We start from the raw sequence: 27,333 nt of genomic DNA, 5'->3' as shown, positions 1-27,333 counted from the left end.
AAAAAAAAAAAAAAAAAAAAAATCACATGCTGGGGCGCCTGGGTGTCTCAGTGGGTTAAAGCCTTTGCCTTCCACTCAGGTCATGATCCCAGGATCCTGGGATCGAGCCCCGCATCAAGCCCCGCATCGGGCTCTCTGCTCGGTGGGGAGCCTGCTTCCCACCCCACCTCTCTGTCTGCTTCTCTGCCTACATGTGATCTCTGTCAAATAAATAAATAAAATCTTTTAAAAAAATCCCATGCTAACTTACTGTCCATGAGGGAACTAAATAAAGACCATATGATGATATTTTAACCTACTGGAGGCTCAGCTCTTCCATGTGACCCTAGGTCTTACTCTGCATCTGGAAGTTTCTGTGGACCACAAGCAAGCCAAAAGACAAGCCACACAACAGCATCCACCCACAAGGTGTGGGAAAGACCGGCCAGGAGATAAGAGATGTAGTGTCCTTGTTAGGAGAGTGTAAGATCATCCCACATAGCATTCAACTCTGGATCCCTCCCTTGTGCACTAAGAACTCACTGTGGGAGCCAGAGGGCTCCCTGAGCAAAGCAGACTTTTTTTTTCCAGCATCAGAGTTTCTTGATCCAGCAACAGCAGTTACTCAAACTAGATGTGATATTAAAGTGATAGGCACAATGAATTCTGGAACACTGAAAAGAAATAAAAAAAGAAAAAAAGAAAGTGATATACAGCTAAGACTTTTCTATGCAGAAAATAAACTCCAGTGTTCACAACTCTAAATAATACAATAAGAAATACACAAATTCACATAGAAAGTGTTCTTATCCAAACTGTTCCACCTGAAAGCAGTCATTAGGAAACAGGCAAATCCAGAATGTGGGACAGATTCTGCCCCAGACTCTCTTATTAAAAAGTCTATGCCATGGGAAGAAAGAAAAGAAAAAAAGCAGGAGATTTTCTTAGAGTAAAAGTTGCTAATGTAATGTAACAATTAATTGCAAAATGTGAACCTTGATTGATTAAAAAACTATACAAAAACTATACTCTGGAAATAGTTGGGGAAAAATTAAATGTGGATTATATATATTATGTTTATACATATTAGTTATAAAACTGATAGTGTGATTATATACAAAAGGTCTTTATTCTTGGGGAATGTCGAGTTGTAACATAAAAAAAGTATTACAACATCTGCAACTTATTGTCAAATGGTTTAGCAAAAAAAAGTATTTATATATAAAATGTTTTATACACACATGCACTCGAAGAGAAAAGAGAAAGAAAATAAATGTGGCAAAATATGAACAACTATCAATCTACGTGAAAGGTACATAAGTGTTCATTGTGCCAATCTTTCAACTTCTCTGTAGGTTTGCAAACCTTCATTATAAAAAGTTGGAGAAATTAGATCTGTATGCTGCTCTTAAAATAGGATATAAAGTACTATCTTTTCATCTCATTTTCAGATGAGCATATTATTGGCTATGTTTGCATCCTGCATAACTGTTCCTTTAAAAAACGTATAGTTTGTTTTGCCCTGTTGACTCCCAATAAGGAACGTTCACGTTCACGAGAGAAATTTACAAGCAACCATGGCCAAGTCCAGTTGAGGAATTGTTTGTGTAGGTTCATTTGCAAATGCCTTAATAAGGAGTTTTATGGCTGTGGATTTCTGGTTTCCCCTGATGTGCTCCTTTACTTTTCCTCTGGCCAGCATGTTTCTTCTTGTGGCAGATGTTGCCTTTGGCATTTTTCTTGGCTGCTTGTTCTTTCATCCACTGCTTAATAACAGGACTGTGCGGGCTGACACAGATTCTTCTGCGCCTGATGTGAAGGCTGCCATGGAGGGAAGATTAAACAAAGTCAGTGAAGGAAAGCCCAACTAAAAACTTAGTGACTCAGACACAGTTCCCACTGAGAGACATGAGACTGGAGTTCTTAAGCCTCGGAGCCCACGAGGTTGAATCCTCACTACCCCATGGCCGGAGCTTCCTCAGACACAGCATGAAAAGGAGGAAGGGCACCTGGGTGGCTCAGTCAGTTAAGCATCTGTCTTCAGCTCAGGTCATAATCTTGGGGTCCTAGGACTAAGCCCCAAGTCAGGGTTCCTGCTTGGCGTGGAGCCTGCTTCTCCCTTTCCCTCTGCCTGCCCCCCTGCTTGTGCTCTGTCAAATAAATAAAATCTTAAAAAAAAAAAAAAAGTTGGGGGGAGGAGGGAAGGAATGAGGGAAAGGAGAGAAACTAAGGGAAAACAATGGTATTTCCTGACCCAGAACTTCACCCAACAAAACCAACTCACACCTCACGGCCCATCTCATACACCTCTCCTCCACGCAGTTTTTCTAGATTGTCTCTGCTAAATGCCCTGTTTTCCCTTTGAGTCTCTCAGCATGACCTCTCCTCTAGGACTTAGCTTATGCGGTCTTTTATATGAATCTTTGTTTCAAACCTCCTTGTCCTGGGGTATGATGCTCCTTGAAGGAGGAATAGTCTGGAATTGTCTTGAAAAAAGGCCTTGTTCAGAGTAGGAATTCTGTAATTAGCTAGAGATATGAAGTGAAAATTGTTCAAAATAAAAACAGTCTGGTTTTGTTTTTAACAAACAGTCAACTAAAATATTCTAGTTGTTTGGAAACATTTTAATATACTACAGATTCAAACCCCTTCTCAAATGTTTTCATGCTTTAAATTTTCACCTTGGGGTGAGAAAACCATAAAGCAGCACTCACAATTTCTAGGAACTGGAACAATTTCTTGTTACAAAAGATACTGTGACTTTTAATTTGCCCCCAAGTGCCATCCAGCTCTTACTAAATGTCACGATGCTGCTGGCTCTCCACAGACATTCCATATTCGGATAAAACAAAGCCCCTGCCTGTTACTGGGGAAAAAACCCATAAGGATACAGAGCAGGTTGCCATTTTTTCCAGATGACCCAAGAGGAATCATTTGCTAATGTGGGGACTCTTGGAATGAGGGGAAAACCTGGGAAAGGCCTCAGTGAGCTTAGGCATAATAAAGCCAGCAGGTGGGAATGTTAACTTGAAAAAAGTGAGGCTTCTTGAGAGGAGGACAAGCATTCTCTGAGTGTATTACACTGAGAGGTCTCCCAAAGGGAAGCTGGTTGGTTTGCCAATGGCTGCTAGAGGAGCGTACCCTCTTGAAGGTTGAAGTGCCTATCATTCCCAAAGGCCAGCAAGAACCTGAGCAGACACCCAGCGGAGAAACGCTCCACTGACATCCAGTTAAGCCACAGCATTCCCAGGAGGAACTAGCCCGGGACTCCCTTAGTCCATGAGCAGAGCAACGAGGAGCTTGGGGGAGCGGCAGGGGCACTGAAGGTGAGCACTGGACGGGGCGGAGGAGGGGGGGCAGGGGTGGTGGCTCAGGGACAGAGGACCAGGGAGGTGGAGAGCCATAGGAAAACGGGCGACAGCTACCACGTAGGACCCTTTGCAAAGGCCTGCCCCATGGGGCCTCAAGCTCTCAAGGAAATACAAGGGGGAATAAAGCAGCTACCAGAACACAGCTCCCATATCCAAGGTCCTAGGATGTTTCCAAATCTTAAAGTTTCAAGACTGCTTAAACCTGCACCTGTATCCCAGGTATATGCCATCATCAGGATAAAGAGTTGAGGTCATGTTGGACAAGGTAGCCTATCCCACACTCCCCCCCCCCCCACCCCGCAACTCCACAGTATTCTGGGCGCTGACCCAGCCCACTGTGTATATCTTGGTGGAGACGTTGGACTCCAAGAAACCATAAGGCTGATCCCCTGATTCTTTTGCCCCAAAGAGAGTAGCTACGGATGGTCCACGGACCTACAGGGGCATAGACCCACCACAGACAAACCTGTAATTGTTCCCTGAACCTGATTTCTTTGCCCCTTCCCCTAAGCACAACAGCCCCTCAACAATCACTTTTGAAAAAGTGCTCAAGCTTCCCAGATAACTTTATTTAATAACCTCAAGTTTTCTTCCCAATAGGTATCTGTGAGCTTCAAAAACCTCAGTGCTCTGCCCAAGATAAACAACTCTGCACTGTGTTTATATTAAGAAATAGCCAGAAGCTCTTTAATGAAGTCACTGTAAGGGGGTTTAAACAAGCAATCTCCCCTCTCAGAGAACAAACACTACAATGGTCATCCATAGGCGTGAAACAAAGGACCTATTTTAGGCCCAAAAGGAAAAGGAAAGAAATCTATTGAGTTCACTATAAGTTCATTTATATCTGTTAGTTGAGATTAATAATACGTGCTTTTGGGGACTTATATTTCTAACACTTGCAATGTTTTCTGTATCTAAAATCTGTACTTGAATAAATTATTTTTAGATCTAAGTGATTGGCTTCATTGTTTCCCTTTAATTAAAATCAAGTGCTTTTTAAAATGAAGTCACTTTTTTTAAATCATATTTTCCCTTATCGAAATGAGAACTTACATCATTTCTATTCCTATACTTTTTTTTTTTCTGGAAATCCTGTTACCACTGGCATCCCCTGCTAATTGCCAGGATCTGCTCTTACTCTTATATACAGAGAGAAACCTCTCTGTGTCTTTCCCCATGCCTTTCTGGGAGTCCCATGTTTGAAGGCCTCTATGGTCTCACATGTTTGAAGGCCTCTGTGGTCTGAGGTGACGTGTGCCAGTGAGGCAGAAGTGACAGCTGAGCAGTTGGCGTTTCTGAGAGCAGCCAGAAAGGTAGGCAGGTAGAGCTGACACGACACTGAGATGTTTCCAATTCTCCAGAGTACATAGTCTATCCGTGAACTGCCCACAGATACTCACTCTCAACTATTACCAGCACTATTTATTAAGATTAAGTAAAAGACCAGGGGCGCCTGGGTGGCTCAGTGGGTTAAAGCCTCTGCCTTTGGCTCCAGTCATGATCCCAGAGTCCTGGGATCGAGCCCCACATCGGACTCTCTGCTCGGCAGGGAGCCTGCTTCCCTTCCTCTCTCTCTGCCTGCCTCTCTGCCTACTTGTGATCTCTATCTGTCAAATAAATAAATAAATAAAATCTTTAAAAAAAAAAAAAAGATTAAGGAAAAGACTGTTAGAATCTTGGCCATGTACTAAGAGAGTTTTTCAGAGAAGTTGGGAACTTGAAGCACCCCTCAGAAGGTACCTCATTGGTAAGTGCTCCCTGGATTGCTACAGGAAACGGTTCCCAGTGACGAAACCACCTAAGCCAATGGACCTGGTGTGGTGACTGGAACTGAGGAGAAGTGGAGAGTTTTCCTGCCACATAGATACTCATGCTCATTAACACTCTGAGCCAGAATTATCTTCCTCTGCACATCTAACCTCAAGTGTGATTTGTTTTTTTAAGAGAGGGCATGTGAGAGGGGTGGGTGGGAGAGCAGAGAGAGAGGGAGAGAGAACCTTAAGCAGGCTCCACGTTGATGTGGGGTTGGTCTCATGACCCTGAGATCATAACCTGAGCTGAAATCCAGTCAGACACTGAGCCACCCGCAGCTCCCCTCCCAAGGATGCTTTTTAAACTATATCCTATATAAGATCCTTTTGTGAATCTTATAAAATCTGTGAACCTTCTCCCTAGAAAAAAATGCTCATACATTCATACCCACAAATTTTAGGAGTTCACAGCTGACCTGAAGGAACTCTATCAATGAACATCTTACAAACTCTTCCTCTGAAATTTTACGAATCTTGTCTTGGAGCCGTGCTTCTTAAAGTTGGGTGATAGTTGGATCCCTCTGAGAGGGAACAAAATATATCTTAAATCTCAGAGAATGGTCTGCAGGACTCAGTGAACAGAGTCCTGGAGACTCTAGGAGGGCACAGTCCCTTAGGTTACTGCTTCATCGCCCAGCACAAGCAGAGGATAGAACGGTGCTTGGTACAGAAACGTTAATCAATAACTATTTGTTGAACTCACTGAATAAATAAAGAGCCTTCTCAGTGACTCAGGAACTCAGGCATAAGCACCGGGCTTATCTGTAGCCCCAAGGAGGGGATACCCCGTGGCTCATTAGCAGCCCCTCTAGCCGTCAGTGGTGTTAAAACCAGCACACCAGGGAGATGCCGGATACACTGTCCTTATGATCTGAAGGTGCCAGATACAATGAAGTTTGGGGAGAGCGTTTTATGGTGGGTCCCATCATCACTTCTGAGAGATCTCTGAGGTATAAGGAGCTCTGAACGAGACCTTTGGTTCACAGCACATCTCTGCCACTCTCTAGCTGTATGTCACGAGGTTAACTATAGACTCCTTGGGCACAGCTTTATCTTGTGTGACATGGAGATAATTTATGCCTTTCTCACAGCACTGTTGTCAGAATCCAGATTTGCTACGTACCAATGCATTTCAGATTTTACAGTTTCTATGGGGACATGAAGAACACAGAAATCTAAAGTTCGGGTTTTTCTTTAAGATTTTATTTATTTGAGAGAGAGCATGAGCTGGGGGAGGAGCAGAGGGAGAAGTAGACTCCCCGCTGAGCAGGGAGCCCGACGTGGGACTTGGTCCCAGGACCCCGGGATCATGACCTGAGTCAAAGGCAGATGCTCAACCAACTGAGCCACTCAGGTGCCCCAGAAATCGAAAGTGTTTAATAACTGAGCCAGAGGTAAGCTTGGAAAAGGTTCACCAGAAGACAACAGCCCAGAATCAAGAGCAAAGAATGGCATTTGGGCTTGATTGCATGTGACAGGTACAGACATCTCTCTACTTCTGTTTGAACCTTATATATATTCTTGATGAATTCAGAGAGTAAAAAATGACAGTAACCTATAAACTTACCTGGAAAAAGCTACAGGTAAATCCACAAAATAGAACAGAGACACCTTCTGTTTTGCTTTTTCTAAGAACGTCCCTAGTTTTGTTTTGGAAGGTCACACACATTGTCCAATGACTGAAAGTATTGATCCTGAATCACAGCACAGCAGTGGAGGCCGCAGACGTGAGCCTGGGGCTCTGGACCCACCAGTCTTGGGAGACTGTGCTCACCCCGGGGAGCCTGAGGCCGGAATGGTGGAGTATTTACTCTCCCCTCCCTCGTCTGAATGATTCTTTGTATGCTGCATATAAGGCAAAGCCTTCTCAACCTACTGCTCATGGGCTGAGAAATGATCTCCGGACAGGTTTAGCCCTCCTGGCTGAAGAGCACTCACATGACAGCGGCCAAGTCACAGTCCCCATCAGCTCTCTGGATGCGACACAGATTCACTCTCTCCAGAAGCCTTTGGGAGATATGATGTGAAAGCTCAGTGCAACAGCTGGAGGCAATGGGAAGTATGGCTAAAAGAAAAGAAAGAAAATGTTGCATCTCACAGTTCATAGGACAAGAACCTAGACGTTCCGGAAACAGTTGCTTAAGCATCTGCTCTCGGCTCAGGTCATGATCTTGGGGTCATGGGATCGAGCCCCACGCTGGGCTCCCTGCTCAGCAGGGAGTCTGCTTGTCCCTCTCCCTCTGCTGCTCCCCAACTTATGTTCTCTCTCTCTCTCAAATAAATAAAATCTTTTTTTAAAACCCTAATAATCCAATTTAAAAATGGGCAGAAAACAAGAACAGACATTTCTCCGAAGACATCCGGGTGGCCAAAAGATACATGAAAAGATGCTCAACATCACTAATCATCAGGGAAATGCTAATCAAAACCACAATGATATATTACGTCACACCTGTCAAAATGGCTAAAATCAACAACACAAGAAACAACAGGTGTTGGTGAGGATGTGAAGAAAAAGGAACTCTTTTGCGCTGTTGGTGGGAATGGAAACTGCTACAGTCACTGTGGAAAACAGTATGGAGGGTCCTCAAAAAGTAGAAAATAGAACTCCCTTATGATCCAGTAATCACACTGCAGGGTATTTACCCCCAAGATACAAAAACACTAATTCAAAGGAATTCATGCACCCCTATGTTTATAGCAGCACTATTTACAATTGCCAAACTATGGAAGCAGCCCAAGTGTCCATCAACAGATGAATGGATAAAGAAGATGTGTATTCCACACACAGTGGAATATTATTCAGTCATCAAAAGAATGAAATACCACAGGATTTCACTCATATGTGGAATTTAAGAAACAAAACAAATAAGGGAAGGGAAGGGAAAGGAAAGGAAAGGAAAGGGGAAAGGAAGGAAGGAAGGCAGGCAGGCAAGCCAAGAAACAGACTCTTGACTATAGAGAACAAACCGATGGTTACCAAAGGGGAGGTGGGTGGGGGCATGGGCGAAATAGGTGATGGGGATGAAGGAGTGCACTTGTGATGAGCACTGGGTCTTGTATGAAAGTGTTGAATCACTATACTGTACAAATGAAACTACTATAACATTGTTAACTATACTGGAATTAAAAACAAAACAATAAACAAACTAATGGCCTCTCTTCCTTTTTAATTTTACATTTAAATTCAACCAATTAACATACAGTAAGTATATTATTAGTTACAGAGGCAGAGTTCATCAGTTGTACACAATGATTCATCAGTTGTATATAATACCCGTGGCTCATTATATCGCGTCTGGCTCTCAGATTCCAGAGAAACAGAATGCCAATCCACTCAAGCAAGGGGCAGACACTTCTTGACAGGTTTGTGAATGCAAACCTGGGACAGGACATGTCCCTTCCTTCCAGAACTTACATTGTATTTAGGGAAGATAAAACATTAAGTATAGGCAAAGACACAAAACCAGGGGAAGGATGGAAAACAGCTCCAGACAACAATGCTAGTGGATTGAAGACTGACTTGATTAGAGACGAAAGAAGTGAGTGTCCCACCACGTTTAGAAGAGGACTACATGGGTCCCTGGAGCAGGTTTAGGTTTAGGTTTAGGTTTCCTACTAAGGAAGGACTTGGATGAATCTTTAAGGATTTGGACAGGTGGAGAAAAATGAAGACAACTTGTCAAGACTAAAGGAAGTTGTGTTCAAGAATTCTGAGACAGGAATGCCCAAACGCATTGAGGGCATGGAGAAAAATCAACCACTTCACCTGAACTGAGTAGTTAGGAAGGTGAATGACGGAAGACATGGTTCAAAGATGGACAGAGATCACACTACTGAGGCCCTGAATGTGTGTCTAAGGAGGACACATTTGGAACTAAATGCTTAGCATACAATCCTCTAGGCCCACTCAACTGTACTGCTGGAATTCTGTCCTTCCAAAAGGCTCCCTTTTGACTTCCCACAAGACTTCCAAAAGTCTTAAAGACAGGTACACAGCTGTTCACTATAGCAAAACATTAGAGCCCACCTAAATGTTTACCAATATAATAGTAGATCCAAATGGAATAAAGGATGACATATTTTGTATATATACACTAAGGTAAATGAATGTGGAATTTAAGAAACATAATTTATTATTTAATTATAAGAAACATAACTTACTGTTAAGTGAGAAAAGCAAGTTTCAGTCCAAGAACTGTAAATGATCCCACTTTTATAAAAAGGATGTGTCAGATACACAGAGGGAAAAATTATGGAAATATATATGCCCAAATTTATAAGCAAGGACTATTTCTAGCGAGGGGGCAAATTTTCAACAAGCATGCAATATTTCTGAGTAGGGAAGAAAAGGTTGGCATCAGAGGACATGAAGTTTGGACTCAATTTAAAAGACGAGTAAAAATTAACCTGATTCAGAGAGGAAATGGAACATTCCAAGGAGAAGGAACTGCGTGTCCAGAACACTGGGGCAGAAGAGAAAGAATGCTTTTCTCAGCTATCTAGAGGCTGAGTCAAACTTATAGAAGAACCTGCTGTCTTAGAGCAGGCAAGTATTCTCTGGCAAGGCTCCTGTCAACAATGAGGCTAGAACCTCTGTGCTGACTTTGGATCATCTTCAGAGCCTTGGGAAAGTGCCTTGACCCAAGTCTCAGAGCCTCAAGAAGGATCGGTAAAAAATTAACTGGAGCTCTTTCCCTCCAGAATGAAAGACTTTTACCTTCTTCTCCTGTCCCATCATCGGTCCCGAATAGCCCAATGCTGCCATATTTAGAGTAGAATCTCAGCTTGAGATATAGATCAGTAACAACTTAGCATCAGCTCAATACATGTATTTTTAATTCTTAGGAAATTAAAATATATATACAATCCCCATATATACATATATACACACACACATACAAATATATATATATATCCCCATACATATATTATATTTACATAAATCCATTTACCAAGGGGCGCCTGGGTGGCTCAGTGGGTTAAAGCCTCTGCCTTCAGCTAGGTCACGATCTCAGGGTCCTGGGATCGAGCCCCACATCGGGCTCTCTGCTCCGCGGGGAGCCTGCTTCCTCCTCTCTCTCTGCCTGCCTCTCTGCCTAGTTGTGATTTCTGTCAAATAAATAAAATATTAAAAAAAAATCCATTTACCAAAAAAATGAGTGTCTTCAATAACTTATTTTTTAAATTTCTTTAAAGATTTATTTGAAAGAGAGAGAGAGAGAGCACATACACACAAGCAGACGGAAGGGCAGAGCGAAAAGGAGAGGGGAAGCAGATTCTGCACTGAGCTAAGAGTCCGACTCAGGGCTTGGCTTGATTCCAGGACCCTGGGATCATGACCTGAGCCGAAGGCAGCAGCTTAACCAACTGAGCCACCCAGGTGTCCCTTTTTTTTTTTTTTTTTAAGATTTTATTTATTTATTTGACAGACAGAGATCACAAGTAGGCAGAGAGGCAGGCAGAGAGAGAGGAGGAAGCAGGCTCCTCGCTGAGCAGAAGGCAGAGGATTTAACCCACTGAGCCACCCAGGCGCCCCAAGGAGGGAGGATGTCTTAAGCCCATTCCATGCTCAGTGCGGAGCCAGATGCAGGGCGCGATCTCACCACCCTGAGATTATGACCTGAGCCAAAATCAAGAATCAAATGCTTAACTGATTGAGCCACCCACACACCCCTGTATCATCTTTCAGTATTTTGTAGACTGTCCTGATCTTTGCCCCATTACTAAAGACAATTTGCAACTGTTACTACATAAGAAGTAAGAAAACAAAGGAAGAAAACACTTCTGACAGAAGGCGGAATGTGGCAAAGGTTGTATGAGAAAGAATGAGCGTCTGGAACATTCAGAGGCAGAAAAGATAAATTATAGCAGGGATCCACGTACATCTTCATCAAAGAGGTGGAATTTGAGCTGGGAACTTGGAAGATGGAGAGTTTGAATAGGGCCATAAACGTGGATGAGAATGGATAAAAAGGCACAAAATGGGAAAAGACAGAATTTATGCACATTTTGTGGGGATTATAGAATATTATGAGTCCAAGTTGTGAGAGGAAGATACAAAAAGTGTGCTGGGACCACAACACCTTATACCTTCTGCCAAAACACAAGCTCAGTAACCTCTATGGAAATACCCCTAACATTCTATGGAAATATTTCTAACATCATGGTTTACTTAAACAATTTTCTGTAGAAATCTAAGTGTGGAGGGATAACTAATAACAATTCTGCTATTTTCCTTTGCTTGCGAAAGAACACCTAGGAAAGTATAAAGGAGATACAACAGCTATATACGCACCATCCAAATTTTACCAATTTTAATCCTTTTCCATGTTTGCTTTCAGTCTTACTTTTAAGAAATATGTTTTCAATACTTAACTGTTACTGTTAACAAGCAAGGCTGCAATAAACACCCTAATGACATTAAGAGGTTACATTTGTTAAATGCTTACTCTGGACCACCCACTGCCATATGCGAATTCATTCATCCACAGCAACTCCATGCTGAAAGTACTCTATTTATCCCCACCTCATAGATGGGTTACTAATAAGAAGAAACATTACATAACTTTCTCCAGATTAAAGGGCAGGACAAGAAATGGTGGGGCTGGGATTGGAAGCCAGAGACAACTTTTTAAAAACTACTAAGCTAAGCTTTGCTTGGTCTTCTATATCTCCCCCAGAACTGTATGAGAAACTCTCTAAGGCAGTGGTTCTCAAAATTAAATGTGCATCAGAATCATTTGGAGGACTTTTTAAACCCAATTGCTATGGGGCACCCGGGTGGCTCAGTCAGTTAAGCATCTGTCTCCAGCTCAGGTCTTGATCCCAGGATCCCTCTCAGTGGGGAGTCTGCCCTCCTCCACTTGCACTCCTGTGCTGTCAAATAAATAAAATCTTTAAAAAAATAAAATAAAATAAACCCAATTGCCGTCAATCCTTCCCCAACTTAGGTTTCTTTTTTTTTTTTTTTTAAGATTTTATTTATTTTGACAGACAGAGATCACAGGTAGGCAGAGGCAGGCAGAGAGAGAGGAAAGGAAGCAGGCTCCCCGCTGAGCAGAGAGCCCAATGTGGGGCTGGATCCCAAGACCCTGGGACCATGACCTGAGCCGAAGGCAGCAGCTTAACCAACTGAGCCACCCAGGCGTCCCTTTTTTTTTTTTTTTTAAGATTTTATTTATTTATTTGACAGACAGAGATCACAAGGAGGCAGAGAAGCAGGCAGAGAGAGAGAGGAGGAAGCAGGCTCCTCACTGAGCAGAGACCCCGATTTGGGGCTCAATCCCAGAACCCCGGGATCATGACCTGAGCCGAAGGCAGAGGCTTTAACCCACTGAGCCACCCAGGTGCCCCTGTTTAAAGTTTTCTTTACAGTTTGCTATTATATCATATTTAGCAAATCCTTGTCTAGCCAGAAGTCATAAAAATAACATTTTGTTTTAAAAGCTTTGCTTTTTAGCAACGGAGTTTGTCCATTCTCGCCACAGAGCCCAACTCACCAGGCCTCAGGTTCCATGCTGAGGCTTGAGGCTAAAGTTCCACCCAGGGTGAATCCTTCCTTAATTAAAGTTGCCTCTTGGACAATTTCCCCCACAAACATATCTTAGGGTGGCCAGTTGAGGACCTGGGATCTGGCATCAGATCCCATCATCAAATCTCAACAGGCTTCCCCCCTGGCGCCCTATACTTCCTTTTGGAGTGTTTAACCTCCTTATAGAGTCTTCACTGTTTTGGTTTATACATCTATTTCCTTTGCTCAAATCTACACTCCTTGATGGAAAGGACAGTGCTTTATCCATCTTCAAATCCTTGGTGTCCAGGACATAATTGGTGTTCAGTTAGTATTTTGAAATTAAAAAAAAAAAAAAAAAAAAGCTTTGTCTTTTATACCCAGAATTTATGCTGTTTATGTTGTTGGCCAGAAAAGGAACTGTCTGCATAAGGATAACCAAAATCTCAGAACCATAAAGGCAAATAAAAATTATTTCTCCATTTACAAAGGACAAAGAGACATTTTCCCCTTCCCTTCTTTCTTAGGAATGTTTCCTTAGAGACATCATGAAAATCTGAGTCCTTACCCTAACCTTTGCAACAGAGGCAAATTTCCCTAAGGAGTAAACCCAGTCTCCAGTCATTATACTGCAGCTATATACCTGAGGTCATTGCCAAAGAACCTCTAGATATGTAAAAACATGCCTCTGGAATTAGCTCAGGGTCTCTCACAGGATGTACGGGGACTGCCAAAGTTGCAAACCTCTGTTTTTCTGAAGAGATGTTATTCTTGCTTCTTGTTTCCTGTATAAAATGTGTGTGATTCTGTCCTAACTTCAGAGTCACTTTCAAAGGGCTTGTACATCTGCTAATGCTCACTCAATAATATATTGTGTTCTCTTGTCTATATCAGTAGAGGGATCTTCTGTTGGCCGGATAGCTTCCTTTTCACAGTGGAACTGCCCAGTCTCACGGATACCGTAGACACCTCTTAGGTCTTAGTGTTCCCATATATGCATAGGGCTGTTTCTAGACTCTCTGGATTCATTGCTCTATTCACCACTTGTCTCAATTAAAATGACTCTTTAATCAAACCTAATACCTAACACAATTAAGTCTCCACACCCAACTTGTTCTTCAAAACTGTCTTGACTGTTCTTGGCCCTTTACTGTTCCTATTAGAATCTGCTTGTTAAGTTCTGCAAAAATCTTTGAAATTTTGGTTAGAATTGTGCTAAATTTATTATTTATTTTGGAAGACTGGACAACTGAAAAATATTTTCCCCATCCGTAAGTTGGAATTATCTCTCCAGTTACTCAAGGTTTCTTTGATGTCCTTCAGATCTTTATGAAGAAAATAATGTTGTCATATATCTCATCTTAGATCTATCTATTCCTAGGTACCTTATAGGTTTTGTGTTATTGTTAATGGTCTTTTGAAAAATCACTTTTTCTAATGAGTTATTTTTGATGTGTAGAAATGCTATGGACTGTTTTATATTGATCTTGTATCCAGCAACTTTGCTGAACTTTTTTTAGGTATACTAGTTCAGAGCTGATATTCTTTGGTTTTTCTAGGTAAACAGATGTTTTTATTTCTTCCTTCTCAACTTCTTTATAGCAATGAAAGGATTTTCTCCTTCACTTTTAAAAATTTTTTTTAAATTTTAAGGTAATCTCTACACCCAATGTGGGACTTGAACTCACAATTTCAAGATCAAGAGTCACATGCCCTATGGACTGAACCAGCCAGGAAATCCAAGGCTTTCCTCCTTTAATTCATTACTTTGCTAGATACCTAGAACAGTGCTTAGTCCACCGTAAACTCAATACACAAATTTTAAATTACTATGGTAGATTAATCTATTTTCTTCCTTGCCCTCCTGGGATAAACCAAAGTTGGTCATAATGTACTAATTTTTACATGATTCTGAGTTTGATCTTCTATTTATTTAAAATTCTGCATTTATTTTCATAAACAAGAGTCGTCCATACTTTAATCCCCTGATGTCAATCTTGAATGTTTCGGTATTAAGGTTGTATTTATCTCAACAAAGCACTGGGTAGCTTTCTCTGTTATTCTATATTTGAAGAGTCAGTATAAGGTGAGGATTCTTTTCCCCCACTGCTTCCTAAAACCTCTGAAATCATCTAGGCCTGGTGTCTATTTGAGGGAAACATGTTCAACTCTGATTTAATTTCCTTAATAGTTATGTGCTTTTTTGTGGGGTTTCCTGTATCTTCTCCAGTCAATCTTGGTATCTTAGTTTTCTAAGAAATTGCCCATTCCATCTACAATTTCTAATTTATTTTCACTGAAGGCATTCAGAAAACTCCACCTCCCCAGAAATGCCACTCTGGCATATTGATTTTAAGCTTAAAAACTTAACTTAAAAAAACAGCAATGCTAAAAGGGCATTCTAACTTTCCTAAAAGCAGGAGATAAAACTCCCAAGTAAAAGGTGGCCTCCCCGCACTTGGAGGAAGAAACACATTTTTATCACCAGAGGGCGGCACTTCACCCCTCTCAGCGGAGTGAGATGGTGTTACTTCATTCCAGGCGGGAAGCTGAGGCCAAGGGAAATCTGTACAAACCAACCCTGTTCAACTAATCCTTATCTCCATGGTCACTTTCATGATTACTGGCCCTAGGCCATGTCCCTTCGTCCTGTTACTTTTTCACAATTTATCACTCCGTCTAACTTTGTAATTGTTGACTCAACAGGCTCCTTTGGGTCTTCATTTCCTTATGAAGGCTCCCATGCCACCTAAAACTTACGTAGATTTGTATGCTTTCCCCCTTTTAATGTCTTTAGGGGCCACAGTCAAGAACCTAGAAGGGAAGAAAAAAGGGTTTTTTCCTCCCCTACATCACAAAGTTGCATAGCATAATCTGCAGTTAGGGCTTGCTTTCTTTTTTTTTTTTTTTTTTTTTTGTAATTCTTAACAGTGTTTGCAGAGAAGGTTCCTGTGCAAAGTAACTACTTAAAAGTCTGGCTCTTAATAACATACAAACTATTTATAAACTTACAAATATAATTTGTTTTGAAACTAAAAACTATTCGATTCATAGGTTAAGGGGAAAAAAATCACCCGATATTTAATTTGAAAAGTGGAAGTACTACTTATTACAAGGGCTGGGATATAAACTTAGCTTAAGTTCATTTATTTATAACACACGCACGAAAAATAAACGTTCTACCCAAGAACCTGCAGAAGAAAAACCAGGAAACTAAACCAAACCAAAGATGGGGAAAAGACAAAAGCACGACGTCGCGGCGCTTTACTGCCGTCACGCTCACGCGTCTGCGGTCATGCGGCCGTGGAGTAGGAGAGGCTGGGAGCGGGAGACTTGGTGCTGAGAGCCCGAGCCCGAGCCCGAGCCCAGGGAAGAGACGCTGCAACGAGAAGCGGGCGGCGTTTCTCTTGATACCCGCCGCTCTTCTGGCCTATGCGCATGCGCAACAGGCTTGCCGCCCCTGGCGAAGTCCCGCGGCTTTTCTGTTATCCCGTGAGTGGCGCGCCGCGCACGGAGAGGACGTTCACCAAGAAGCGGCCCAAGCGGAATGAGGAATATGCCCAGGGGAGGGGCCCCGGTCGCCCGCAGGCGCTTACGTCTTCCGGGAAGGCCAGGAGGAAGTGCACGCATCTGCTCTGCTTGGCGCGGGGTTTCCCCAGGCCGCTCCCGCGTCCAGCCTCTGCCCAGGCGTCCTAGAGACAGCGCGGACCGGTGCCCCAGCGCTGAGCACGGCCTGGCCTACCGCCGCCTGCCCATCCTAGAGCTGCGGGGAGGATTTAGTTTTTTGATTGATCAGTGTCTGATGCGAGTATATTAAAAATCTAACACTATTGTCGAAATTATGTCAGATTTTTTGGTTACGATTTTGCAGTATATCACTTGGGGTTATATTTTCTGATGCACACAAGTACCCTTCTGTCCACAGCCGGGATCGGAGCGAGGCACTAGCCTCAGGGGTATTTTTTTTTTTTTTTTTTTTTAAGATTTATTTAAGAGAGAGAGCATGAGCAGGGGGGAGGGGTAGAGGGAAGGAGAAGCCGACTCCCCACTGAGAAGGGAGACCATTGGCGGGATCCCAGGACCCCAGGATCCTGACCTGAACCGAAGGTAGACAACCAGCAGAGCCACTCAGGTGCACCAGGAGCAAAATTTAAATGAGCACCCCCCAAACTCAGTAATTGAGATTAAATAATATTTTTAGGCAATTTTTTAAAAACAAAAGTTTATACAAAAAAAAGTCTTTGATGAATAAAATACAGTGGACCCTTGAACAACGTGGGTTTAAATTGTGTGGGTCCACTTGTAAGGGATTTCTTTTTGATAAATACAGTGCCCTAGATGTATTCTCCTCATGATTTTAATATTTTCTTTAGCTTACTTTAAGAACATAGTATATAATACATGTAACATAAAAAATATGTATCAGCGGTGTATGTTACTGGTAAAGCTTTCATTCAATGGTAGACTCCTAGTAAAGTTTTGGGGATTCAAGTTAGGTGGGGATTTTCCACTAGGGTATGGTGGCGGGGGGGGGGCGTAACCCTGGGATGTTCAGGGATCAACCTTACTACAATTTTAAATAAAAACGAAATTGGACCCTGCACTTGCATGACAGCCTTAGATGTACCTTCTTGGTGAACTGATACTTTTTATCCTCCTGTAACACTCCTTTAGTCCTGTTGCAAGTTTTTGCCTAAATTACACTTTTCTGATATTAATGTTGTGACACTAACCTTGTGGTTAAATTTACTTATCCACCTTATTTTGTGTTTTCTTTTTATCATTTTTCCCCGTTTCCTTCATTGGATTGATAAATTTTCTACATTTCCTTTATTTTATTTTATTTTTTACTAAAAATTTAGCCTGGATTATGTCAAGGAAGAACTCCCTTGGAAAAATAGCAACACCATCTCACAAAGGTTTTTGAGTTTGAATCATCTGAGTAAATTTATCATTTTACTAATGAAAGTGATTATGAGGTCAATAAAATTCCATAAGCATTTGTGGAGAGCCTACCTTGTGTCTCTCATTGTTCTAGGCACTAGATACACAAAAAGTAGTCAAAGTACCTATCCTCAGGAGGCTTCCAATAGCAGATGTTTGTCTAACATTATAACATTATAACATATTTTTCCGGTCCTCCTGGCTGCGTGTAACATTGGAACCCATTCCTTCCCCCATATCCATATCCCTGGTTGACAAGACACTAATCTCTCCTAATATTCCTAATACTGAGAAATTACATGCTCTGCTCTTGAACTTTTCCTCCTTTGCCCTCCCCTCAATAGTTAGGAATCCTCAAAGTTCCACCTTGACCTTCCACTCTTCTTTCCACTCAAATCTTCTCATGCTTTGAATTACTACCTGTGTCAGTAACTTGAAAATGTCTTTGTCTATTCTAGCCTCTACCCCAATAATCCTGACATATATTCAACTGCTGTTGAACATACACTTGAAATATTCCACAGGCTCCGCAAACTTAACTGAAGGCATTATTTCTCACCACTGAAAATCTGTTCTTTCCTTTTCTCATCTCATTTAATGGTCATTTACTGCTACCCAGAAACCCATGTGTCATTCCATCCTCCTTCTGCACTCCCCACAGCCAGTCACAAACTCCTGTATGTTTTACTCTAACATTTCTCAGATTTGTCTCCCCCCTCTCCATCCCTGTTAACCAATGACCAAGTTCAAGACATCATTAATTATCTCCTTTTTCCTAGTCTTGCTGTTTTCTTATGTGAATCTCTGGTCCCACAGCATCCTGTGCTTTCCTGTCATTACCATATATAAAATTAAGAGTTTATGGCTGTGTCTTTAGACTGTGAGCACCCACAGTATATATTTGTACCACACCACCTAGCACAGTACCTGGTATTCATGCTAAATAAATGTCTCCTAAGTGGGAACTAAGCTCTTCTGTCTTAATTTCATTGTATCTTGTTTTAAGCCTTTTAATACTATTAAAATAATTTTCCTTTTTTTTAAGGAGATAAGATTATCTGTATTGGATCAAGGTCTTACGTCCCAAATTCCTTAAATCACACATGCTTTTCAGAAACATTATCCCTCCACTGTCACTCAGGGATTAGGGGTCAACTCAATATGATAAATCATTTGTCCATTATGTTTGATAATTTAAAGATATTAGTATCTCATTTAAAGTATTACTGTTTGAGAAAGACCATTATTATATGATTTCTCTGATAGGAGGAATTTGAGAGGCAGGGAGGGGGTCGTGGGGGAAGCGAGGGAAAAAAATGAAACAGGATGAGACGGGAGGGAGACAAACCATAAGAGACTCTTAATCTCAGGAAACAAACTGAGGGTTGCTGGGGGGTGGGGGGGAGAGGGATAGGTTGTCTGGGGGATGGAAATTGGAGAGGGTACGTGCTATGGTGAATGCTGTGAATTGTGTAAGACTGATGATTCGCAGACCTGTACCCCTGAAGAAATAATACATTATATGTTAATAAAAAAAGTATGACTGTTTATCTCATTAATTAAAGTGTTATTGAGTCTGTTAGATTTGGGTTTTGCCATTGTAATATTTCCAGTATTGTCCGAGAGTTGGGTGGGTCATTTCCCAAATATGTCTGTCCATGATTTGGTTCTGCCTGTGATCCAATTTTGTAACAAGGCTTTAAAAATTTCCTGCTCAATATCTGTTAAGATGAAGGCTAAAACACTACATATCAAATTTGTGATACAAAAATTAGATTCTGAGTTTCAAGGAAATGGTCCTGTTATTATAGAAAGAGGAACCAGCTTCCTTTCTTACTTAGATGTATTGTATGGTCTTGGCCTCTCAAAGTGTGGTTCCCAGAGTTGTAGCAATGGCATCACTCGAGGGCTTATTAGAAATGCAATTTGAAAAACAGTGGTATAAAGAACACAGTAAAATAGAAACAAAGCAAAGGTTTATGCTACTATTGGAGAAAGGATTCCCAGGGTAAAGAACAAAACAATAAGAAAGATTCACTTGCCCGCTGTCAGTATCTCAAATTTGTGAGTGCCATTTAAGAAGGCCAATATGTAAATAAACAATGTCTTGAATGTGTTTGGTTAAGGATACATTTCCCTATTCTAGTGGACTTCACCCCTTACGGAGCTACATCACACTGTAGATGCCTACAAAGAAAGGTGTCCACTGCTAACATCAAGGAAGCAGGAAGGACGCACCAAGCATTGATGCATGAAATTGCTATGCCTGAATAATATCCTCCCAGATCCTTTTTGGAATGATGGGATAATGTTTGGGTAGTGGAGAGAGAATGAGGCTTTTTCCTTTACCTTAATATGAAGCCATTTGGTCATTAGTACTTCTCACAGCATGGACACTTGGAGTGGTTGGGGGATAGTCCTGAAGGGGATGGGGATAATTTTGTGCCAGAGCGACATGCTAAAAGTCATTACTGCACAGTAGTTAAGTGTATGGAGACAAACAGCCGGATTCAATTCCTGGCTTTACCACTTACTAGCTCATGTTGGATGAGCTACTTAGTTCTGTCTGTCTCAGTTCCTCCATCTGTGGTGGTGATAGCACCGACCTCACAGGAGTGTTATGAGGGTTGCATGAGTTTATGTACTTAAGTGTTTAGAACAAAGTGACAAATGTTGAACACTCAATAATTAGAAACAAGGGGCGCCTGGGTGGCTCAGTCAGTGAAGCGTCTGCCTTCAGCTCAGGTCATGATCTCAGGGTCCTCGGATCTAACCCGCATTGGGCTCCTTGCTCATCAGGGAGCCTGCTTCTCCCTTTCCCTCTATCTGCTGCTCTCCCTGCTTGTGCTCTCTCTCTCTCTGTGTGTCAAATAAGCAAATGAAATCTTTAAAATAATAATAATAATAATAATAACTAGAAACAGCTGCATTGCCTGCTCCATAGTGGGTATCCAGTGTTAATATTAAGCGTTTGTGAAATGTGCCCATTGTCCATGTCCCTTCAGCTTCAAGTTCTTCCTTAATTGCCAGTTCTGTGGAATTAGCAGGAGCCCTTTAAATGTTTTTCCTTCACCAGCTGGCCTGCCACTAAGCTCCGTCATGGAGGACCCGGGAAGGGCATTGGGGCAAGCAGGGGTTCTCCTTCCAGGCCGCAGGTGCTCCTCCTGGGTGGGCTCACGCCGGCCCCACCCCCGGGGACTGCCGCTTCTCTAGAGGGGGTCCTGGTAGCTCCCGCTCTGGCGGTTTGGTGGCAGAATGTCTCCAGCGGGACTTCCTTGCGAAGAACTCGCCCCGTGCAGTCTGGAGGGCAGAACAAGGGATTTCTTGGCCATTCCGTGAGCTGTGGCTGTGCCCTCTCCAACAGGGTCTCAGCTGGGCGGGGAAGGGGGAGGATCTCTTCCCTCCAAAACTCCACTTCAGCCCTCCCAATGTCAGCCCTATCCATCCCCATACTCTTAGAGCTCAGCGTACCTCCTTCTAGCCTTGGTATCTCTTGGTATAGTTAATCGTTTGGTACATTAATTTTTCCCTGTTCAAATTTTTGTCAAGTTTCTGTCTCTTAAGAAGACTCTCGCGGATAACGAATGAATAAATGGAACTTCAATATTTCAAACTATTCCCAGAACTTTGTATGTTGTTTTCAAGATGAGTGACCCAATTTTTTAAGAAATGGCTATGTGTTAAATAGTTATACTCTTATCTATGATTAATTAAATGAAGGGGTACCTGGGTAGCTCAGTTATTTAAGCATCTCCCTTCTGCTCAGGTCATATTCCCAGGACCCTGGGATAGATCCTGGCATTGGACTCCTTGTTGTATGTGTGTGCGCGCGGGGGGGGGGGGGGGGGGGGGGGGTCCCTCTCTGCTTCCCCTCTCTGCTGCTCTTCCTGCTTGCACTCTCTCTCCCTCCCTCTCAAATGAATAAATAAAAATCGTTTAAAAAATTAAATGAAGAAAATAGTAGGTACTGTGTAAATAGTTGTTCTTTTTATGTCTCTAAAACTCTGTATGCATATTTGTAAATGCACAGAGAGAGTTCTGGAAGGATACACAAAACCCAGAGGGGTTATTACCTCTGGATAGAGGAGAGGGATGAAAGGAATGGGGAAGGGGAACTTTCATATTTTTGATGCTATATTTTCTATTTTAAAATTTATACTGAGTACTTGTTACTTTTATAATTTTAGGAATTAAATTCTTTGATTTGTGTGACTTTTCATAATTTTAATTTAAAAAGTTGGTGATAGAATCTGGTGAGAGGAAAGGGAAGGAAACTGACTATTACTATTATTTTTTCAATTAGCAATAATCGCGCCTAGGATAAACCTCATTGGCTACGATACTGCCACTGCTCAAAGCTTATTATTATTATTTTTTAAAGATTTCATTTACTCATTTATTTGACAGAGAGAGAACGCACAGCAGGGGGAGCTGCAGAGGGAGAGTGAGAAGCAAGCTCCACCCTGAGCAGGGAGGCCCATGTTGGGCTCAATCCCAGGATCCCAGGACCCCAGGATCATGACCTGAGCCAAAGGCAGAGGCTCAACTAACTGAGCACCCTGAAAACTGACTTTTATTCAGCACCTCCTCTATGCTAAACACTTTCCTTATGTTATCTCATTTAATGATGAGAATAACTAGGTAAGAGAGACATTATTGTTCCTGTTTTACTACTAAGAAAATGGGCTCAGAGCAATTAAGCAATTTCTCAGGTTCATGTATTTGGAATTTTGACCTGGCCTTTTGGATTCCAAAGTGACTCTTCCAGTCTGGCCAGTATTTCTCAAACTGGATTTCATAGGAGGGGGCCTCTGGGTGTGTGGTAGGGAAAAAAACACTTCTCGTTTTGAACGTGGTAATATATGCACATAAAACTCAAAATTTGCATCTTAAGAATCAGTGTTATATTCATGTTTGGAATGATGATGTTAGTTTTGACCAAACATTAACTATTAATTTAAATTATTATTATTACATCAAAATATTCTTGGCTTTGTAGTTGTGTTTTTATTTAAATTTTAAATTTATTTGGAGGTTTATAACTGGTTTCATGTTTATATATCAAGTAACATGGTAAAATAATTTAAAGGTCATCACTGACAGTAAAAAAGAATGTTTTCCTTTAAAGGGGCCCATATATAACTCTGATTTGAGAAGACTGCTGTTATGTCATTGATTATGACATAGAAAGGACATTTTTTAAAAACCTGGGGTTTTGTTGCCGGTGGGGGGTGGGGGGGCCTGGGTAGCTCAATCAGTTGAGTAGCTGATTCTTGGCTTTGGCTGAGGTCATGATCTCTGAGTCTTGGGATAGAGCCCCAGTTGGGGCTCCCTGCTCAGCGGGGAGTCTCTTTCTCCCTCTCCCTCTGCTCCTCCCCACTGCTCATTCTCTCTCTCTCTCTCTCCCCCTCTCTCTCTCTCAAATAAATAAATTAAATCTAAAAAAAAAAAAAAAAGAAAAAAAAAAGGATGCCGGCAGCAAGTCCCTAGCAAGTATCTGTGTAAGGAAGGGCCATTCTACTCTGAGAAAACAGGCTGTCAGAAAGAAGAGGTCAGTTTGGGTTCTGAAGAAAAATCTGCCACCTTGAGTCTGCTGGACACAAGCGGGGCCCTAGTCTCAATGCACAGTCAAAACGCCAGGCCCACAAAGCCCTAGATTGTGGCTTCAAATAATCTGGCTCAGGGCCACTGAGGGTGGATGATAGACATTTTTATGGACTCAGTATTGAGTTCTGGGAGCCAGCATCCACGTCAGCAGCTAGAGGGCTTGCCCTCCTACCTTTGGGTAGAATCCAAGCCTTTTAATTTCAGGTAAGTCAACAGCTTCCTGATTTATGCATAACACTCTGGGAATGCCAATTACTGAGCCATAACATTGAAATGGTCACTTACAGGCCACATCGAGATAATGGAACGGTTGATGCCCTGTAAGAACAAAATGGATTTCTCCAAGTCTCAGACTGGCACAGGCCATTTCCTGATCCCTACCCCCAGCCTGTGACAGTTGCCAAAGCTGTCTGCTCCCCCTTCCCTGCCCTGCTCAGTACTCCCCCGTCCCCACCTCCCCTTCCTCTCTTGCCTTCCTCTTCCCAGGCCTGAATCCCTTGGACCCTCCCCCAGGACATGTGGGACACGGAGGTACTCAGTGGATGTCTTTTATGGAAAGCCCTTCATTGGTTGCCACTCTCGGTTCCACAACTGCTCTCAGGGATGGCTCATTATTAAATGGCAGAGGGTTGGTGCTTCGCAGACAATGTGATTTTTCCGGTGGCCCAAACTGCCTTCGGAAAAAAGTCCTGGGAATAATCCAGAAGGTCACCGGGGTCTCCTCCAGGGTCTCCTCCGTTCTTTCTTTCTTACCCTCATCAACTCTTCCTTTTTGTGTTTTGTGGTCCCACCCTCTCTGCCAGGACTCTATCCCACATGAAACTTGGTCCTGGGTCCAACAGGGTGAGTCCCTTACTACCCCTGCCCCTCTGCCTGCCCTCCTCTCCCATGGCGGGGGAGGGGGAGCTGCTCTTGCTGAGGGGACAGTTGGAAACAGGAAGCTGAAGGAAGAAATATATACTTTTACTTCAAAGTTTTATGTGGGGAAAAAAAGAGAGAGAGAGAGAGAGAGAGATTTGCATTGACAAAACTACGAATAAGGCCTTAGCAGGTAAGCCTTTGAGAGACAGTGAAAGTGAATCCTAAAATTTCCATGGTGCATTGTTCTGAAAAAATTTTACAGAAACATATAAAATGACACACTGTGTCTTTGTCTTGATAAGACAGATTCATAGAAAAGAAGAAGAAGGGTTCCTGGATGGCTCAGTGGGTTAAGCCTCTGCCTTCCGCTCAAGTCATGATCTCAGGGTCCTGGGATGGAGCCTGCATCGGGCTCTCTGCTCAGCGGGGAGCCTGCTTCCCCCTCTCTCTCTGCCTGCCTCTCTGCCTGCTTGTGATCTCTCTCTCTCTGTCAAATAAATAAATAAAATCTTAAAAAAAAATGAAGAAGAGATCACACAGATTTTTTTCTGTACTCAGTCATATAACCCAGTACACAGGGGCCCTATACTGGGGCCTCTGAACAAAGGCCTGTAGGAACCAGACAGTTAAGAGGATGAGAGCCAACTTCGGAGAAGGACAGAGACTGGTCTGCTCCAGCCAGTTCTCGCCAGGGGACTTGGAACCATTGTTGCCTGCTGTGATTTTTCAAGAGAAGTTTTAAAATCCAATTTGTGTGTCTGTATGAGAATGTGTATATGAAATCTCTCAGTTTTTAAATGTTGGTTTAATGTTTTCCAAAGCAGACCAAACAAAACTTATATTTCACCTCTGTTCTGGATTTAGAGAATCTATTCAGAATAAAGGGGATAAGAGTCAAAGCAGTCAAATAATAAGTACTTATATTTAGGTTTTCCAAAGTACAGTAGAAAACATTGCTTCTGGTCCAAATGCAGTTATAATCTCCATATGTAAGTTAGCAATTCACAATATAAGTTCCCTTTGATATAATTTGTATGGTTCAATCTCCTTTTAAGATTTTATTTATTTATTGGAGAGAGAGAGAGACAGACAGAGATAGCGAGAGAGAGCAGAAGCAGGAAGGGGAGCTGCAGGCTCCTTGCTGAGCAGGGAGCCCAACGTGGGTCTCAATCCCAGGACCCTGGAATCATGACCTGAGCCAAAGGCAGACGCTTAACCAACTGAGCCACCCAAGCACCCCAATACACATTTATTTGAGAGAGAGAAAGAAACCGGTTGGGGGGGGGGGGTGGCGTGCAGAGGGAGAAGAAGAGAAGCAAAGTCCCTGCTGAGCACAGATCCTCAAGCAGGGCTCAATCCCATGATCCCAAGACCCCAAAAGACCATGACCTGAGCTGAAATCAAGAGTCAGAGGCTTAACCAACCGAGTCACCCAGGCGCCCCTCTTCTGTATCCCTTTTTCAATGTCAGATTGAAGTTTTGGTTTTCAGCATCCACTAGACTAACTTTACTGCTCACCAAACCCCTAACTGAGAAAGGTCAAGTCTGTCTTTCCTGTCAGAACATGCACACTTGTATCCAGTGTAGCAGGCTAGGGTGAGGGGGGAGACAGATTAATAATAGGGGTTTTTCTCCAACCTCTACCTGGGGATTTTCTAAGACACTGTTGTCAGAAAAGGAAACACAGCTCAGAGTTGCTGTATGGAAGAATCTCATCCTTCATGTGGCAAATTACTATCCTTCCCGTTCAAATGAGGTTCCGTCCTTCTTGAAGGTCGAGAACTTAAACCTACGCCACTCTCTTGTAGGTAATTGGAAATTCCTGCCCGAAGAGATCGAACTTCCCGCCCACATTGCCGCCAGCCCCTCACTCCTTCCAGCTCCATCTTGGGAGGCAGTACCCCCTCTTTCCCCTGGAGGCTTCGAGAGACAGCACTCCCACTCACCTTCTGAGTTGGGAAGGGCCACACAGGCGGCCAAGGCCATGAGAGCGAGTCCTGTCTGCTGCATTCCTGCCTGCCTCCCCAGCCCGGCTGCGTTGCAGGTGAGGCTAGAGGATCAGGAAATGGGGCTGGAGGTGGCCTTGGGAGCAGAACGTGTGGAGGAAAAGGAAGCCAGGAAGCCCCGCCCCTGGAGGTGCTGGGGTACCTACTTCTCATGTTTCTTTCCTTGAGACCAGGTTCCTTCTTAAGACCTGACCTGTCTGGTCTGGTGAGGTCATCCTGGTCAGACTCCTGGGGGTCAGGCAATGTCAGCGGGGATCTGGCAGTGGGTGAGGCCATTGTAAGTTGGGGGTGTGCATCAGAATCATTTGGGAACCATTAAAAAAGAATGATCTACTTGAATTCCTCCCCAAACCTATAAATCAGGATTGGAGGTGGGGGGGCATCATTTGAATTCTCTGGAAGCTCCATAGGTGATTCTGATGGGCACCTCAACTAAGAACCATGGCATAAAGGAATCAGAGTGTTTTAAGTAGCTTGCTGAAACTAAGAGTTTCTGGTTTCGGGGACAAGGGTGACAAGTCATAAAAAAAAAACATTATCTGGTGGTAAGATATGGAAAAATTCAACCACACTCTGGTCTTGGTTTACAGCCAAATTATTTCCAGTGGAGCTGTTAGTCTATTTAGGAGGAAAGTAAGACAGGTAGAAAGGCTTCTTCCCTCTAGGCTTGCCTGGTAGAAAAGAGAGGTCCAGAGCAGGTGTGAGCAGGAATAAGGGAAGTGTGAGTTCTAGCCCAACTTTGTTGCTAATCACCTTTGAGAATAAGACCATAGGGTAGGGTGAGGATAATTGGATTCTAATCCTGCCTTTTTTACTAACTGGTTGCATAACTTCTGAGTATGTACTTAACTTTTCTGTAAATAAGGAGTCGGCCTGGACAATCTCCAAAATCCTGCTATACTTCCTCTATAATTGCTGTGTTTCGTGCAGTAGCCTTTATCCATGTGTGGCCCCTGAACGTTTGAAATGTGCCAGTCCAAATTCAGATGCACTATGAGCACAAAATACACACCAGATTTCAAAGACTTAGTACAAAAAATATAAAATACTTCATTACTTTTCATATTGATTACATGCTGAAATGTAATTGGGTATAAATGTATTTGGATATATTAAGTAGAATAATATACTACTAAAATTAACTTCACTTGTTTCTTTTTATTTTTTTCATGACTACTCAGAAAATTTTAAGTTACGTGGATAGCTCACTTTAAATTTGCATTGGGCAATTGTTTTGTAAG

The 27,333-nt window shown here is 42.5% G+C and overlaps 1 protein-coding gene and 1 pseudogene across 5 annotated transcripts; both read right to left on the bottom strand.

Moving 5' to 3' along the window:
* Positions 1–1,089: 1,089 nt before the first annotated feature.
* Positions 1,090–26,462, bottom strand: CCL28 (C-C motif chemokine ligand 28). 5 transcript variants are annotated; one of them, XM_046000050.1, is made up of 4 exons: positions 26,033–26,114; positions 23,511–23,543; positions 7,100–7,226; positions 1,090–1,800 (listed from the first exon to the last, which is right to left on the bottom strand). In XM_046000050.1, the coding sequence occupies exons 1-4, from the start codon at positions 26,094–26,096 to the stop codon at positions 1,608–1,610; spliced, it is 417 nt and encodes a 138-aa protein (XP_045856006.1). In that variant the 5' UTR covers positions 26,097–26,114; the 3' UTR covers positions 1,090–1,607. The 5 variants fall into 5 exon arrangements, with proteins under 5 accessions (XP_045856006.1, XP_045856008.1, XP_045856007.1 ...); XM_046000052.1 differs by lacking the exon at positions 23,511–23,543 and having other exon boundaries at positions 26,033–26,187; XM_046000049.1 differs by lacking the exon at positions 1,090–1,800 and having other exon boundaries at positions 7,142–7,226; positions 26,033–26,462.
* Positions 21,810–21,978, bottom strand: LOC123939420 (annotated as a pseudogene).
* Positions 26,463–27,333: the final 871 nt, after the last annotated feature.

This window comes from Meles meles, chromosome 3 (assembly GCF_922984935.1).
Source record: "Meles meles chromosome 3, mMelMel3.1 paternal haplotype, whole genome shotgun sequence".
NCBI lineage: Eukaryota > Metazoa > Chordata > Mammalia > Carnivora > Mustelidae > Meles > Meles meles.
This window is presented reverse-complemented; position numbering and strand designations above follow the sequence as displayed.